At 34.6% G+C, this 17,799-nt stretch overlaps 1 protein-coding gene across 4 annotated transcripts; it reads left to right on the forward strand.

Annotated features, from left to right (window-relative positions):
* Positions 1 to 88: 88 nt before the first annotated feature.
* On the forward strand, positions 89 to 17,289 carry LOC100369522 (tyrosine kinase receptor Cad96Ca-like). Of its 4 annotated transcripts, XM_085499504.1 has the most exons (14): positions 89 to 203; positions 405 to 552; positions 747 to 868; positions 1,073 to 1,220; positions 1,409 to 1,560; positions 1,648 to 1,734; positions 2,906 to 3,164; positions 3,292 to 3,405; positions 3,489 to 3,670; positions 4,427 to 4,549; positions 4,643 to 4,754; positions 6,096 to 6,192; positions 6,276 to 6,378; positions 7,010 to 8,815. In XM_085499504.1, the coding sequence occupies exons 1-14, from the start codon at positions 144 to 146 to the stop codon at positions 7,085 to 7,087; spliced, it is 1,785 nt and encodes a 594-aa protein (XP_085355630.1). In that variant the 5' UTR covers positions 89 to 143; the 3' UTR covers positions 7,088 to 8,815. The 4 variants fall into 4 exon arrangements, with proteins under 4 accessions (XP_085355630.1, XP_085355628.1, XP_085355627.1 ...); XM_085499502.1 differs by lacking the exon at positions 7,010 to 8,815 and adding an exon at positions 17,224 to 17,289 and having other exon boundaries at positions 1,409 to 1,734; XM_085499501.1 differs by lacking the exon at positions 7,010 to 8,815 and adding an exon at positions 9,997 to 10,182 and having other exon boundaries at positions 1,409 to 1,734.
* Positions 17,290 to 17,799: the final 510 nt, after the last annotated feature.

The raw sequence follows: 17,799 nt of genomic DNA on the forward strand, positions 1-17,799 counted from the left end.
GAACAACGATTGGCATTTAACACCTATTTAACACACGTCATCGTGAGTATCAATTGGAAATCCAACATTTTTTGTTTATAGACCAAAATAAAGTGGAACTAATTATTGATAATAGTTTGGTGCATCGAGGTGAAAGTGTTAAAATGGAATGTGTGGACGAAAATACAGATGTAAAATACAGGTGGAATTTCAAGGGCAATAATGTAAGTTCGGTAGCTTGCTTACCTGTTTGTAGTCCACTTTTGACTTGAAATATTACGGGTACGTAATTAACGAATATCTAGGACAGAATGTAGCATTTATAATGTCTCTCAAAGTTCTAAACGTTTTTATTATCAACGTTATTCACAGGAACTTGATGAGATAGCCATTTCTTGTTATTTTAGTTATTTTTTTCTAATCAGGACAACCCGTTTCGCTTACTGGCGATTGGATATAATATTTATCGGATTTTCAACTTGTCGGATGTTGATTGTGGGTACTACACTTGTCAAACATACACCAGAGTTGACATTTCGTCAATGTCAAATGTGGTGCATTTACAATTACATGGTGAGTATAACAAGGCACAGTTGTTCCTAGATATATACAATGCTGTATTATACATTTACTAAACAGGCATAACAAATATCTACGTAGCTTTCTGAAATAATAAAGTGTCGACTGAACAACGATTGGCATTTAACACCTATTTAACACACGTCATCGTGAGTATCAATTGGAAATCCAACATTTTTTGTTTATAGACCAAACGAAAGTGGAACTAATTATTGATAATAGTTTGGTGCGTCGAGGTGAAAGTGTTAAAATGGAATGTGTGGACGAAAATACACATGTAAAATACAGGTGGAATTTCAAGGGCAATAATGTAAGTTCGGTAGCTTGCTTACCTGTTTGTAGTCCACTTTTGACTTGAAATATTACGGGTACGTAAGTAACGTATATCTAGGACAGAATGTAGCATTTATAATGTCTCTCGAAGTTCTATACGTTTTTATAATCAACGTTATTGACAATAACTTATATATATATAAACATTTCGTATTTAGTTTAGTTGTTCTTTTCTGATCAGGACACAACGTATCGATTACTAGCGAACAAATACAATATTTATCCGATTTTTAACTTGTCGGATGTTGATTGTGGGTACTACACGTGTCAAACTTACACCGACTGTGGCATGTCGCCAATGTCCAATATCGTGCATCTACAATTACAGGGTGAGTATAACAAGGCACTGTTGTTGGTTGATATATACAATGCTGTATCATACATTTGCTATACATAATGTCGACTGAACTATGCAATCACCATAAGATTGCACCTAGTCATTACATTTGTGAAGTAGTGTCAGTGTCTTGACAATAAGGCTGTCATATATTATGTTCTGAATGTTTGTACATAATAGATATAATGGCAATGATTCCTCCACCTCAAGGAGGATCAAGTGAAGATTCAATATCTTTGTTGGCTATCAGTATAATTGCAGGGAGCATTGTGGCATCGATGACAACTGCTGTATTTCTTATCATAATTGGGCACAATAAGTACATGCAGAATGTAAGTAGAATAACCATGGTTTTTGATTCGTTTGGTATTTCATTCATTCCATTTTATTTATTAATTATATATTTGTTTCATTTACAGAAAAATAAGGAACACTCTGAAAATAGACAAGTTATTGAACAGTCACGACGAGACCAGGAAGGGCTACATACAAGAGAACATCTCTCGGTTAGTGAACTGTTGCTTGTAATCGTACTGATGTAAATATTAGTTTTTAATACGGTACACATGAATGTGTATGTTAACCACGTACTATATCAGCATTCACATTAGATTGAACTCGTAAATTTCCCGATCAATGGCGAATGCCGAATAAGAAATGACGTGTTGATAGATTCAACAGTTATTGGCGAGGTAAACTATTGTAATATAATAATGAACATTTCATTACCCTGAGGTAGTATTACATAATTTGAATATTTAGTCCTTACATACACAAGGGTATTTACAGGCAAACCAGACACTAAATAGAAACAGTATTATGAGTATTCGATAGCATTTGACGTTACGGCGATTGCCTTACCTACACTGCTGACATTTCTCGATCACAGACAGAAGACTATGGTGCCTGTATGTGACTTACCAAAACTCAAATAACCGCAAAATGTTTTGTTTTGCCAGACGCTACCGTATTGGGTATGATCAGTTTTTTACAGTCCACCAAAGTATGCTTTCACGGTGTCTCCGCTTTGAATTTAGAACAAGCAAACGCGATGACTTCAACTCGTATCACAACTCCTAGATCATCAACATTTCTTGTTACTTCAATTAACACTATACAACTATGTTGTATGCATATACAAGTCAAGTGTATATTATCCTCAAAATCAACACTAGCGTGTTTATAAAGGATTAAAATGGCCGCAGTGATAAAATGTTTTCGGACATTTGAAAACCGATTATCCTTACAAAATAATCTGAAATTGTGAAACACGCGTGAAATACAAAAATGATGTTTTTCACCAATTTCAATGAACGTCAAGCAAAAAAAACGTATCAATCGTTGGGAATTTTCGAAACCTTTTTTTCACAGCATCAATTTTGAACGCAAATCTGATGATATAAATACACATAGTCCGCAAAGAGCTTATTATTAGCTACAACTCAGTTTTAACTCCCATTTTAAAAAAATGGAGGCCGCGAACGTGCGTCTATTAATTATAATTAACTACCTACATATATATACATAATGTTGTGTTCATCGTGGATAAATTGAAAGTGAATCGATTATTTTTGAGTTTTTTACGGCATTTGCTGTAAATATAAATTTGTACAACGTCGTTGTTACACATACACATGTAATCAGTTAACATTTGTTCAATTATTTCGATTATTGAAGGTTGACGGGTCTCATCAGAACGAGGAACATCGTTCTGAAAATGATGTCGATATTCAAACATTGGCTAACTTTTCACATGCAAAATCATGCGAAGTTTTACAACCATTAATTTGTGATGAGTGGGAATTTCCGCGGCAAATGTTACATTTTCAAGGAATGCTGTTAGGCCAAGGTGAATTTGGTGAAGTTCAACTTGCATATGCTGTGGACCCATCAGATGGTGATAAACAGACAAAAGTAGCTGTTAAATATTTGAGAAGTACGTACCATACAAACAAGTTTTTTAGATGAATGCAATAAATAAATTATCAGATACTCCCGAACTATAATAACAAATATTAGTACTATAGTTTCGGCCTATCACTTACACTCCATATTCATTTCAGAAAACGCAACGGATGTAGATCGAAAAGACTTTTTGCAAGAGTTACGATTGATGAAGACATTCACTTCAGCCCATCCTAATGTAGTCTCTTTGTTCGGGTGCTGCACAAGTTCAGGTAAATTTACTTCTTTCAATGTGGTCAGTGCCATAGTCAGTTAATGTACATTAATAGTATATTTTTATTTTTTTATTTCTTAGATCCAGTTTATATAATTCTCGAATTCGTGAAAAATGGCTGCTTACAGAATCATTTGAGAGCAAGCCATTCAGCACTAATCTACCAGAATTTACATCAAAATGTAAAAAATGTAAGCTCCTGGGATCTCTTACATTTTGGCTGGCAAGTGGCCAAAGGAATGAGTTTTCTTGCATCAATGAAGGTGAGAAGCGTACAATATCTTCTGTGACTTGAAACTATAAGCTTGTACAGTAATACAAGCTTTAGTATTTCTGAATATGCAAATGTATATGAACTAGGAGTGACATTTTGGTTTAATACTGTATGATAAAGGTATATATGCATAACGACCGTAAAGAAGATAGTTACTCATTGAAATAATTTTGCGAACACACATTCCATGTATGCTTTAGCATTGACTTTTATATGTAACCTAAATTAGAAGGTCACATTAGAAAATGCCCATCAATTGTGAAATACTATTGCCACTTTTATTTAGATACTGAACATATATGACCGTTACTTTATTGTTTAATATTGCCATGCTGAATGTGGCATATGAAGAACGTGCTCGCCGAGTTTTTAGCTATTATATTCGTAGATCAGTACAGAACATGCAAAATCACTGTGACTTCCAAAATACATACTCTATGACATTTTGTTATGAAAATGTACACAAGTGTGTCACATGGAATCACCTCTTTCTTTTATCATATAAAAGGCATACATAAACATATACTGTTGTCTCGATCTTTGTTCCGAAATGTTGCAAGTTCTAGTTTGTGAAAGCAGTTATCTAGATGTACTATAATATATTTGCGTGGCAAATTACAGGAAGTAGTTACAAACATGGTATATAGATATATATATTTGTTACGTTAAGTTGCTTAGTGTTGTGCAGTGTTAAAAGAGCTCATGGTACACACAACTGGGTAAATTGTATACTTTTTTTCTATAGTGTATTCATCGGGACCTAGCAACAAGAAACATCTTACTCGACGAAAACAACACTTGCAAAATTTCGGACTTTGGCTTTGCTCGTGATGTGAAAGGTACAGACGTCTACCAGAAAAAGACACAGGTGACACTTGTTTGATTATTTTTATCGTTTTTTTAACTATCAATCGAGAGGAAACTTTTAAATAGTAATAATGTTTAAATTTACCTTTTAAAGGGAAAACTACCATTGAGATGGATGGCAATAGAATCATTAAATCACTCATATTATTCTTCAAAAAGTGACGTATGGTCCTATGGTATTGTCTTGTGGGAAATTGTTACATTGGGTATGGATACTTTCAACTTTAGTATTCTTTCCGATTATACTAACAATTTATTGGATAGTCTCTGCATACATAATTAGTTTTTTGAACTTTACATGTCTGTCGTAATTTTTTCAACAACAATGAGGCGAAGCCTAAGTCAATATCTCGCATTCTCAACAAGTAAAATCACTATAATAATTATTAGAAGCAAAAATCAAATCAACCAAATAATGTAATGAATATATAATTATTCATTCATTTGTTGTGATCCATGTTGTTCAGAGTAAACACGACAACAACAAAATATGTGTTGTCTGTGTCAATACTTTTTTTACTCATATAATATTAAACAAATAACATTACTTCACAATAATCTGACATGTCAAAAAATATAAAAATAGACAATTAACAGCACTATAATAGGGTAATAAAAGAGAAGAGAAGGGGGAAACGTGAGAAAAAATGATTAGGGGGTTGTTGTGTTTGTGGGGGGGGGGTGTAGGTTCATTACTTTTCTTTTACAAATTATTGGATGGCATTGATTTACAATAACTGCAAGGTAAATAAACTTATAAAAATAACTTACAAATATCCTTCAATCACTTGCAGTACTTTGCCCCATTTTTTTCAAACTTATTTTCAGTTAAAACATATTTGTCAATGTTAATTAAGTTTCTGATTTTATCTTTAATTTATGGAAATATTTATTTTACTTACCCATTATCAATTGTATTATGAACATTTTGTTCAATTACATGTACATAGTCGTTAGTTTTTTTCCAATTTGGTGGTATTGCCGAAATAATATATGTCTATGTTATAAAATTCACAGCAATATTATATTTGTCAGTAAACTGATCGCAAGTAAGAAATTCATCATTATTATCTAACAAATTACTTATGTATCTTATGTCTATGTATGATGTTTCATTTACTGTAATAAACAGAGGTCCCATTTATCAAACTATATAAATATTATTCCAATTTTTTGCGCTACAATTTTATGTACACAACTTAGTTCTTTCTGCTCGTTTATCTCACTCACAATATCTTATAATATCCATGTAAAAGGAGCTATTTATTTGGCCCCAATCATAATTGTACTGGAGTAAAAATCTCAAACCCCCATAATACAGCTGAATACAGCTATATTTTATGTTGTATGTGTGTGTCAATAGTTTGTTACTCGAATTTGAGTTGAATCTCAAATTAGATAGTTTATTATATTGAAGCGTTGCTGGTATGGGAGATTACAATTTATATTCTAATCCAGTGTTTTGAAATAAGAGCAATATAAAAAGTGGTTTAAATATGTTGCTATTTCAAGATACACTACCATATTTTGTGTTATACACCATATAGGATCTACGCCATACGGTACTATGCCATCAGCCCAAGTTATCAACGAAATAAATCGTGGATACAGGTTACCAAGACCAACACATTGCAGCCGTGAACTGTAAGTAGAGAATTTGGGCTTAATGTTTCGTTCGAAACAATATTTCGTAGGATTAGTTACTGAGTTATTTCATCATCACCCAGGTATGACATCATGGTAGGCTGTTGGAATGTGCAGCAGGAAGAAAGACCAACTTTCTCGCAACTTTGTTCACGGGTTGGGAAACTTGCCGAGAATCATAGACGGGTAAGTTTTTTGGGTAATAATCCCTCTGCATATTGTATGATTTCACCACGTACTATGGCGTGCAATAATGATAACTTACACAGTAATTTGATTACTGTACGTGTTAGAACTATATTGTGTTTTCATCAAAACGGAATAGACAGAATATAGAGAAAAAAAATAAGTTTCGACTACACTGTTTAACCCCATGTTTAAATATGATATGGTACCATTATTATGCTACCATTATTTTCGGTCCAAGAAAGACTTCGTTCGCATTACTAGGCACATTTAAACTGCATTCTATTCTGTTTTCCTGTCTGGTTATGCCCAGAATATTATAAACATATATCGTTATAATTATATATAACAAAAACATTGACTCAGATCACCGTACGTTACTTTAAGTATGATTACATAGCACATGGTATAAAATTCTCCAAATGCTATTAACTCGTAAATATCCTATGCTACATATAGTTCGAAATATGTGGAACATTGCTGACTCTTTATTTTACTGTTCCCGGTTCATTTCGGTTGGCACGCTTCTCGGATGTGCACGAAACATGTAATTATATATAAAGCTAGGAATGAAAGTTATAGAAAAAAAGTCAGTTGAATGTGAATATTTTGGTTCTGTTTTCTCCACTAGGAATATTTACATCTGGATATGTTTGAAGAAAACCTATACGTGAATATTGATAACAATCACAATGATGAAAAATTATGAACAAATGCAATTTAGAAGTTTTTTTTATTTGCACGATAGTGCTTTGCTGTATCGGGCTGTACAGCAATCCCTGGCGATGACTATGCACTTTTTAACCACGCTTTTAATTGAGCTAATAGATGATGAATTTATAATATAAATTTCAGAAAGGTTTTGGTGTTTGTCTATTTAAGATATGGAAAATGCACGAACCGCTCAACCTACGACAGTTTTTTCACGTACAGATTTTGATAAAGCATCACGGTATTTTTCAAATAACATTCGTCATATCAAGGATAGTTAAGTTCAGAAACTAATATAAATTAAAACCTCCTATAGCATGGCAAACCTTTTCAATTATCAAGTGTATTTAAGAGAACACAAATTGAATATATATTTTAGTTTCCGGAAATCAACAAATGTACTAGCTATTTTGCCAAATCAGCCTCTTACTCACAGAATGTCATTTTCAAGACCCAAACAAATCTGACATTTTTATCGACTATTCAAAAGTACTGTATTTACTATACTATAAAGATATGCTTCTTGTAAATCATTTGGGTTTCTGTTTTAAAATATGATATAAGATAAATAACGCAAGATTGAAAGATCATAAATCAGAATTAAACTGAAAACTATGGATAAAAATTCAATTTTCTGTATGTATTATAAATTTTTATACTGTGAATCACATTGTTTTCAAGTTGTGCTTCTAAAATTGCAGACAAATATTAGTTGCCAAGCTTCTCATTTGAAAAGCAAATCCTAAATTTTGAATTAATTTCAATGCGTCTCCAATACTTTCAGCACAAGGGAGTTCTTTCTAAGTTTTTTTTTTTAAATTCGGTACAAGATGGTCGCTTGATAGCCATTTTACTGATCAACAGTGTTAACACCCCCATAAAAGATAGCATGCATGAACGTGTTTTACAAATTGTCTTAAAGGTGTATTCTGAACGACTATAGAAGTTTCGTTGACATTACAATTTACCAAACTAACGCGCTAGATCCGTTTTCAAACTACACTTCGCACATCCCGATAATCTACGCAATCCGTGGTAATTTGCGGTCACGGTAATAACCTATATCAAACTTCGTAATCATACATATGAAATAGGAGTTATGTTCAAATTTCTATTAATTGAGATGTTTGTTATACAGGTTTTTCGCCATTTTTTGAATATTTAATTTCAAATATGAAATTTGTTTTTACAATTTGGTCTACCGCGCCTGTCGTCGTCACACAGACATCAAAGACTGCCCGAATTTTCCGCCAAAATAACACTTGATACACCTGTGCGTATTACCAGTACTGAATACACTCAAATGATAACAAACCACCATCAATTTCTCTTTCATTCTCGTTTATTTTGAAAAAAAAAGGTTACCAAGCGTTACCTAACATTCAATTGTCTTGATGTGTTATTACTTTGGACACTCAATATTATATTCACAGTATGCCAATTACAATTATATTTACATATCGACTGGTCTGCTTGGCCAAATACGCACATTACGAATACCACGTGACCATGACCTTTCTCCATAAAAAGATAGGAATGATTTCATTCTAGGTCGTCCGTTCGTCGTCGTCATCAATCGGTCATATTATTTAGTCGATGTTGTACAACAACATGTACCTCCAAGTGTAGTCGTGAGGCTGTCCATAGCAACCAACTTGTGTCAACATATTGTACTGTATCTACCGATTAAAACTTTCACAATAAATGGCGTATGGGAAAACCAAAACTATGCCATAGAGTTATTTTTTTTATACAACAGCACCTGTAGCATATAGCATAGCGACCTATTTTCGTTCTAGAGTGTAATATCGGCGTATATACAACAAACCTATTGAATATGGTGTGTGTTTTATTTGCGTATATTGTTGTATTACTTGAACGTTGAACTTTGTTTAACCTCATTCAGTGGGAGATACGCATTAGGAACACTGCATTTGGGTGTCGCACACATAACAGGTACATGCAAACTGTCGTAGGGGCGACATAGGTGGCCGAAGAATGGGACGATAGGAGTTTATACATATGAAGTGATGTTGTAGTGAATTAACAATTATTTTTGGTTTCACCCTCAAACAATTTAATCTTCTTTGATTAGTTACGCTTTCATCGTGAAGAACACACTATTATTTCTACCATTTTGGGGAAAACTCTTTTCTACTTGTTGAAACCTATCAGCTAAATTGCTAGGATACTTGGCATATAGTTACCCTAGGTTACCTGTCAGGTGTGTTCATTTAGTTCAATTCTTTATTTGTGGCGATTATTTTTGTCATGTTCGGTCACGATTGTTATTGCTACTGCAATTGCTTTGATATCTGATATATCTTTAATTGGATGGACCTCAATTACATTTTGTCTGTGACATTGGTCGAACACACAAATATATGCAAAAACAGCGAGGTTATTTCAACCATCGTGTGACTTATTCATAACTGTGTACGCCATTATCGTAGAAATGTAGAGTAGAAAAGTAGAAATTTAAAGTATTACAAATGAATGATTGTAGCAAATACAAACCAGGTAGTGTTAGCAAACTACTACAATGAGCGATATGATGTGAATGATTATACAAAACTTATATATTTCAAAATGTATTTGATTTGCGACGTGTATCAGTGAAGTCAGCGGTAGAAATAGACAATTAACAACGATATATGTAACTGGGAATCTACAGAGCGAAGGCATTTCCCTTCAGAAGATTCTTATAGTAACTTGAATTGGCCTCACAAATTATCTTTGCGGCAGGCATGTAAATTTGACGGCGAATTTAACGTCTGGTTACACGACATTTTCGCTCAACAGCGCTACGATGTTGTTTGGCCGCAAGATATGCTGACAGTATGTCACTTGGTTTCCGACTGAACTATGCTAATGCTTTTCTTGATGGGTGCATACTTGTAATTGCAGAGTATACATTTGAAACTGATTTATGCAAGTCCTGATTGAAGTCAACGTCATTGGAGAAGTCAGTGTTAGAAATAGAAGATTGACTTATAACTTGGCGTTTACAGAGTAAAGGCTTCTGTAGTTGTAAATGAACAAGAACTGGCCGGTGATTGGAAAGATGCTGACTGTCAATTTATGTTGAATCTATGAAATCAGAGTTAGTGATAACTAAATCCAAAATATGACCATGAATATGGATTGGCTCACGAAGCTCGAGTAGAAACTGAGATACAGTGAGTTCATCTCTTTTACTTCGTGGTGGTCGATATAGAATGATAAAGGAGGAAATCATTCGAGCAATAGTTTAATGTGAATATTGAATAGTGGGCGACGATACAGAATTGACTGGTAACATTGTAGTTGCGTGTCGTTGAGCTCGCCGTCGGTTGATAGTATCCAAATAATAGCAATTCAATGACATGAAATCTCCGAAATTAAAATTGCATTTTGATTTTCGTCATTCATTTCGATATCCTATTGTTGAAAAACAACAGCAATAACTTTGAAAATCGCAGTTAAACAAAAAAATTTGATTATTGACCGCCAATTCATCAAAAACCAAAATTTTGCAAAAAACAAAAACGTTTTCATCCAGAAAATATTCACTTGCTTTCATTGATCCCGATTGTTGATGACAGAATGGCAGGGTGATTTGATCAGAAAAACGTGAATTGTTGAGGGTGACAAAGAGAAAATCCACCCCTGCCAACCTGATAGACTTTACCTGTATCTGTGCTGAGTGCACCGGTCAAACATAGTGTGTTTAACACATATCACCTACTAATGAACGAGGTTACATAGAGTACAATACTCGAACTACTTCAACGATATACGTAAATAAATAAACATATTAAATACGCTTATCCCATTTACGCTGATAACACACACTAGTCTATGTACACTGCATTGACTCACTATATAACAAGACGTATGCACGAATACTCCATTATATGTTGTCTGTCATACTATTAATCACAACAAAAGTACTATACCTGATAGTAAACTGTTTAGTTTTTATCATCACTCCATAATCACAAAATGTATCAACAGTATGCCTAATAACGGTTCCCGTAACTCGAACCATCCTATATAATTTATCGTTTCGTCCAGTTGCACAATGTCAGGGTCAGAGGATTTTGAGACTAAATTTCTCGGTAATGATAAAAGATATCAAAAAATCAAATAAAAACTGTGAGCCCACATTCACGGTGAGTAGAATGAGCTATGTCCGTTGTGCCTAATTCTAAATTTGGAGAGACAGATACATTTGGCTCGAAGCTATTCAAAAATCATTTTTTGTGGCTGTTGCCGGATTTTTATTTCAGATATTAACTACTAACTAGAGTGAAGATGTACATGCCAAATTTTAACAAAATCGACCAAACAAAAGAAAATCACAATACGTCAAAAAACGGGTAATTACACATATGAACACAAACACACATTAAACGTGATTTTAACGGCAATCCTTGCGGAGCGGATCGCCAATAAAAGGTTGTTGGCGCCTGACTAAATGTGTCGACATGGGCTGTAGCGACTTTACGTAGTTCCCGGCCAGTCATCTTTCGATTTAGCTTAATAAAACTAAGCTATAATAAGTTGAATTTATCTAATATCTAGTATTCAACTGAGCAGCATGTCTAAATGAGAGCTATTGCGTTGTCCGAACGTATTAACAAGGATCACGATCTGTGAGACCACTATTCACAAGTGTGTAAAAAATGAATAAAAAACTGAGAAAATTTGACAACTGAACATAAAAGGGGCAAACTGAATAGAAAATGTGCGAAATAATCTGGCAGTCTAAACGAAGATAAAGCTAGGAAGTTTTCAATAAAAAACTTACTATAATGTATGTGCTTTTTCTACATTTTAGATGCAGACCCGTTGGTAAGTCGCGACCATCGATAAGTTGTGGTTTTTGCCGGGATACCGACACCCGCGACTTAACGAGGGGTCACTGTAGTTGTTCTTTTACGAAGACGGTGATAAAAAGGTGTTATTTTATTAAAATTGAGTTTTGTGTTAAACAGCGGGCGGGGGGGGGGGGTCGTCAAAAAAGAAAGTTGAAAATCAAGGCAGCATCAGCCCCGTCAATGCCACGACAGTGTTAGACCATAGATCGGAGACTTGTTTACAATTAAATCAATTTATATCTTCCCTGATATTTGCCCATAGACAAGGACTTCAAAAACCATGTTCATCGCGAGGAGTTATCAAAACATGCTTCGAGAGTATTATTCTGTGCCATAACGTTATCAATGTGTGTAAATTTTAATTTTCAAGTAGGCTAATTTCTGGCGACGCACAAATCACTCGAATGACCACTGTGGTCTCTGATTTCTTTTGCCGCTAAATAACAGAACATTCGTCATGTTGCGCTAATTTTGAACATTTACAGCATCGGATGGACTGACTTTTACAACAAAACATGGAATCACTTAGTAGCCTTCAGTATTAGAATTCAAAACTATAAAATATTTGACCCGTATTCGCCCTCGAAAAAGAGGCGAAGTTGTTACAGTGCACAGTGGCCCTGCATAACGTTAAATAGTTAGGAAATAAATTACGTCACCTCATTATATATTCAAATCATGTTTACTTGCGAAGCGTAGTCTGTAAATCATACACTTGCCGTGTCGTTTTCATCATCCATTTCGCCTAAATCAAGTTTAATTTTTCTGAGTTCTGCCGCCGCTTGATTGAACTTTTTTCTAACTGACACTCGGCTTCCGCTGCAACTTCGGAAACGGCGTTCTTGTAGGGACCCTTGTAGGTGAGGCGACGATACCACGTAAGACGACAGTTTTTCCAATACCTCTCCGACCTTTAAGTTTCCCAACTGCACTTTCGGCCAATACAGATTTTCGGTTGATTTCAAACTGTCGCCAGACTTTTTAGAAGACGGAAATTGCCTTTGGTTTGAACACTCAAACGTGTGTGAATCCTAACCATGTCGTGTATCCTTGGAAGTTCGTAATTTCCTCTGACATGTGTTTCGGATTCTATGGGGGACCTAATTTTAGCATCGTGATAAATCTTCGAATTATATAACAACGAAGGGTTGCAGGAGTCGTAGTAATTACAAGAAATTTCGTTTCTGTTTGATGGCAGTAATATAATTGCAGTGATCAATGATAAGGAGCCGGCGGTGATATGATCGCGTCTTCAGTGTGCACTGTTTCCGTCGTTAAAAAAAGTATATACTAATTACGTAATAAGTAAATGTTATTGTTTGCGGTCAGACTGTTTATCCCAAAAACAAAGTGTACAGTTTCCCGTTACACAAGGGGATTTTATGTATGTTTCAGTTTTCATTTTGGCAAAAATATGAGGCCAATAACTTTACAAAAGTAATAACCCTTCATTAACAAAAAAGCAAAAATCACGAAAATAACCGCATCTTTAAGAGGTTACTACATCAATTTGAATAAACTGGTCAGAGAATTGAAATGGAACCAGGACGAACTAATTAGTGCCAGATAATGCAGTTATTCTAACTTGTATGGGGTTTTGGAACTAAGCCAGTCATAGCGGTGACTATCTGATACAGAGAGAGAGAGGACGGATGACTGCAAAACACAAATAAACGTACAAGCCCGTCACAGTACCACAAGGCGCGTCTAGATTACAAGATGCAATATTGACACCATGAATAAATAGAAGAAAGGTAGCCATCCAGTGTACAATGTATTTCATTATCACTATATATGCAAGAAATTGTTGTCGCTTTGCTAGAGAAAACATTTTAAAAAGCTAACTGATATTATAAATGTGAGGAGGGAGGAGTTACAAAACGATAATAACATGTGATATCATGCTTGTTCTTATCTTGTTAATTCATGCAAATAGTGATTGAAATTAGTGAGGCCGTGAGTGGTTATAACATCAGATTATTATGATGTAAATGATTTTTCATTGATTTGCGTCAAAGAGAAATGTATCTAGTCCATGTGTTATTCGTTTAAATACAAGCAGTTACAACTGAAAATTGAAAATTCTTCTTCGAGCTAAACAAAAATCCAGTAAGTTCTGCATGACAATAATCTGTATAGCATAGAATATGCATTCTACTATAATAATAGTATAATATTACACACTATCAGCTATCAGTAATTCGTCAAAACAATCCTAGAAAGTCCAACCGTTTTTAGAAAAGTTACTCATTTCTAGAAATGAGTTGTCTTAGTGTCAAATCACATATTCTGTCGTTGAGCTGTGTTCACGCAATTACAACGTAATCTAATATGAATGTACATATGTCTTTTTTGTTTTGGCCGACGCCATGTTTGATTGTTGCTATAGTTCCCGTGTATTGCTTCAAAATAGCTGCAGTGTCAAAGGTCACTGCTATCGAACTAACGTGTGATAGATCACATTAACTGACACTCAGTTGTCATAGTTGTACGAACCGAAAGTTGTAAAAATTGTTTTGAATTTATAAAGAGAGCAGATTTAAGATGAATATTTTATGGAAAGTAATAGAACTGTTTATAGCCTAATTATAGAACATGTCTTATAGATTCACATAATTATGTAATGGTTATTTCGACGAATACAAAGTCGTAACTTGTAGTAACTTGAATTAAAACTATCCTATTAACATTGCGGCCGGCATCTTTGTAAATTTAACGGCGAATTTTAAGACTGTGTACGCGCTATTTTTTTTCTCCAGCCCTACGATAATTTTGGCCGCAATTATATGGGCAGTATATGTCACTTGGTATCCGACCGAACTGTGATAATGCGTTTCTCCAGGTTTACATACTTATTGTACAGATCTGAGAAAACCAAATTGTATGTTGTAATTACGGAGTGTAAATTTGAAACTGGTTTATGATTGGAGTCAATGTCCTTTGAGAAGTCAATGGTAGAATAGAAGATTAACATCGACGTATAACTTGACTTCTGCAGAGTGAAGGCTTCTGAAGTTTTACATGGACAAGAACTGGACGGTAATCGGAGAGACTCTGACTGTCAATATATATTGAATCTATGAAATCAGAGTTAGTGATTAGTAAATCCAAAATATGTCCGCGATTATGGGTTGGTTCATGAACCCACTGTGTTAGGTTGTGTTGTTGAATAATATTGTTGAATCGCTTGGTAACGGAGTTGAGTGTATTGTCAACGTGCAAGTTAAAATCACCTCCAATAAACAGATGTCCTGTGTATGAATTATAGTTAAGAAGTATCTTACGGAACTCGTCTAGAAACCGAGACATAGTGTGTTTATTTTTCTTACTACATGGTGGTCGATACAGAATGATAAATTTTAGAGAGAATCTTTTTAGCAATAGTATTGCTTCAGTGGCTTCGAATGATTTATCATACGTCACAGGCTTCCAGGAAGATAGTTTCAGTGAAAATTTAAATATGAGAGCGATGCCACCACCAGGTGATGTGGTACGTGGAGTATGCTGAAATGAGTATGCACTTGGAATACACTCTTGAATGACATGACTAACTGTATTTTCTTTCAACCAGGTTTCGGTGACAGCAAGTATGTCAATGTCCTTTTCTGTGATATAATCACCTATTTGCTGAGCTTTGTTACAAATAGACCTTGCATTCCAGATTGCAAGTAGCAGCTTACACTCACTAGTGATGGGCTTGCATAGCTCAGGTGTGGTAGCCATGGTTGTTGTGGTGAAGTCAATGTCCGGTACAAAGATAAATTACAAACTACATGTATTAATATATGCAGTTGAATAGTCGGTACAATATCAGAATATCAAACGCATATGATATGTCATACTGTCACGATTTCAACTAAGAGCCAAGGGTGGACAAATTCCCCTATCTTTCTTTGGTTGAACTATTAAAATATTGACACAAATATATGGAATAATATATTTTACTTTCATTTATAGTACTTGTAGATAACTCAATAATATGGTCATAAACACATAAATGAATATACACAACTCAAATATATAAATAAAGTTACATTACAAGATATGCTCTAAGTACAGGAAATAATAGAGTCTACTTATCAAATATATGTCAAGTATATTCCAGCTGGTCCGAATGGCGTACGAGTCTTCACCACGTGGCCGGTCTTTGTTGTATCACGAAACTTGCAGAGCGACGTTCCTTCGCCTTGATATTGCGTACGAGTACGGGTACGGACTTCGAGCGGCACTGACGAATTTCGCGGTTCACTGGAACGACCTGAAACAGAAGACAACTAAAAACAAGCTTTAAATTCAAAAAGGAAACATGAGGAAAATAAACTAACTATCCACGTCGACGTCAAACCAAAAGTTAGCAAAATCCTCAGCTTTCTTATGCAAAGCATTGTGGATTCAAAAACGCCACCAATGACCAAAACCACATTTAACCAGACACAATGGAGGGCGCTATTGAATTGAATTTCTAAATCAAAATACATTTAAATCTTTTTGTAATATTTTATATTTAATTAATGCCTTACATAACACATACACTAATACTGTCAACATGGTGCCAGACATCAATCATTCCTCATAATCACTACTCAATGAGAATAATGTATAATACTCATGTAAAGACAATTCACCATGTAAGCAACGAATAAACTATAACAGACTAAGTACCAATAATATACAATTCTGATATCCAATGGGTTGATACCTGCCTGCGACTATATCATTTATCTGAGCACCGATCAGGACTATATCAATCTGTCGTAAATGGCACTTCATTTTGCTATTCAACAGTGGCGCTAGACGGCCAAGTGTTTTGCATTAGTTGTTTCACCACTATTTTTACACTGACATTTCACTATGTAAACTTGAGCATAATATGTAGCTACCAATGATGATCAGACATGTATGTACAAAATGTGTGTAATGTAACCACTTACTACCTATTGAAATACAATTAGTGTATAGTAACAAATGCGTAAACAATGCTTGTGATATTTCACATTCCTTGTCCATCACGACGCCTGGCATAATAGTCAAGATAATTGATAACAATATATATCATACGAAAACACAGGTACTCGTGTACGAGGGTAAGACAAATTATGATTGATGGCAGTAACCAATATTCAATATAAACTACATTTTGCAAATATACAATGTTCAAATTTACTTCTTATTGGTTTATCATTCTTCTACATATAAAGTTACCCCTGCAAAAAAAGTTTTAAGCAGTAACATGGTGGAAATTTACTTTCACGTGCAATATTTTGTTTTCTAGAGTGTATGTGTATGGTAAACGCAAGATATTTAAAAAGGGAGACACGGTACATATAGTGGTAGAAGCATATGATAAATACTGTAATGCAAGAAAGAAAGGTGGGGACTTCATTCAAACAATAATGTCAAATAAAGAACTTGTTAAAAGCATAGCTGGACGAGTATTTGACTATGGCAATGGTACGCATTCTATGTACTTCTATGCTGCCTTGGCTGGGAAGCAATTATTGATGTTATTAAGCCATTTTCACGAGAGTTCATACTGTATATGAACAATGTACTGAGGCACAAAGAGCTCCGTTCACCAAGGGACCGCGATTATGGAGATGTAATTCACACATATAAGGGTGTTTGCTTCTTACTCAACGATCGTTCGTGTGTACCTATGAAAAAATCTTGTCTTGATCTTGTGAATGTTACTGCTTATACTACATACTTACACAGGGTAGCATCCGAAGAAGTGGCAGGTGCTGATTATTTATTCAAGGAGTAATTATTCAGAAATCTAACATATAATCTTCTTCTTAATTTGTCTATGACATACTATTGGCCATTGGTTCAAAACAACAATATATAA

This window comes from Saccoglossus kowalevskii, chromosome 5 (genome assembly GCF_978046115.1).
Source record: "Saccoglossus kowalevskii chromosome 5, keSacKowa6.1, whole genome shotgun sequence".
Lineage (NCBI taxonomy): Eukaryota > Metazoa > Hemichordata > Enteropneusta > Harrimaniidae > Saccoglossus > Saccoglossus kowalevskii.

What these genes read in the sequence shown, in the direction of transcription:
- LOC100369522 (XM_078010351.2), top strand. Translation starts at nt 144, where the DNA reads ATGGAATGTGTGGACGAAAATACAGATGTAAAATACAGGTGGAATTTC. An exon ending in GGAATTTCAAGGGCAATAAT is followed by an intron (nt 204 to 404) that starts GTAAGTTCGGTA and finishes TTTTCTAATCAG; the next exon opens with GACAACCCGTTTCGCTTACT. An exon ending in TTGCCGAGAATCATAGACGG is followed by an intron (nt 6,379 to 7,009) that starts GTAAGTTTTTTG and finishes TTTCTCCACTAG; the next exon opens with GAATATTTACATCTGGATAT.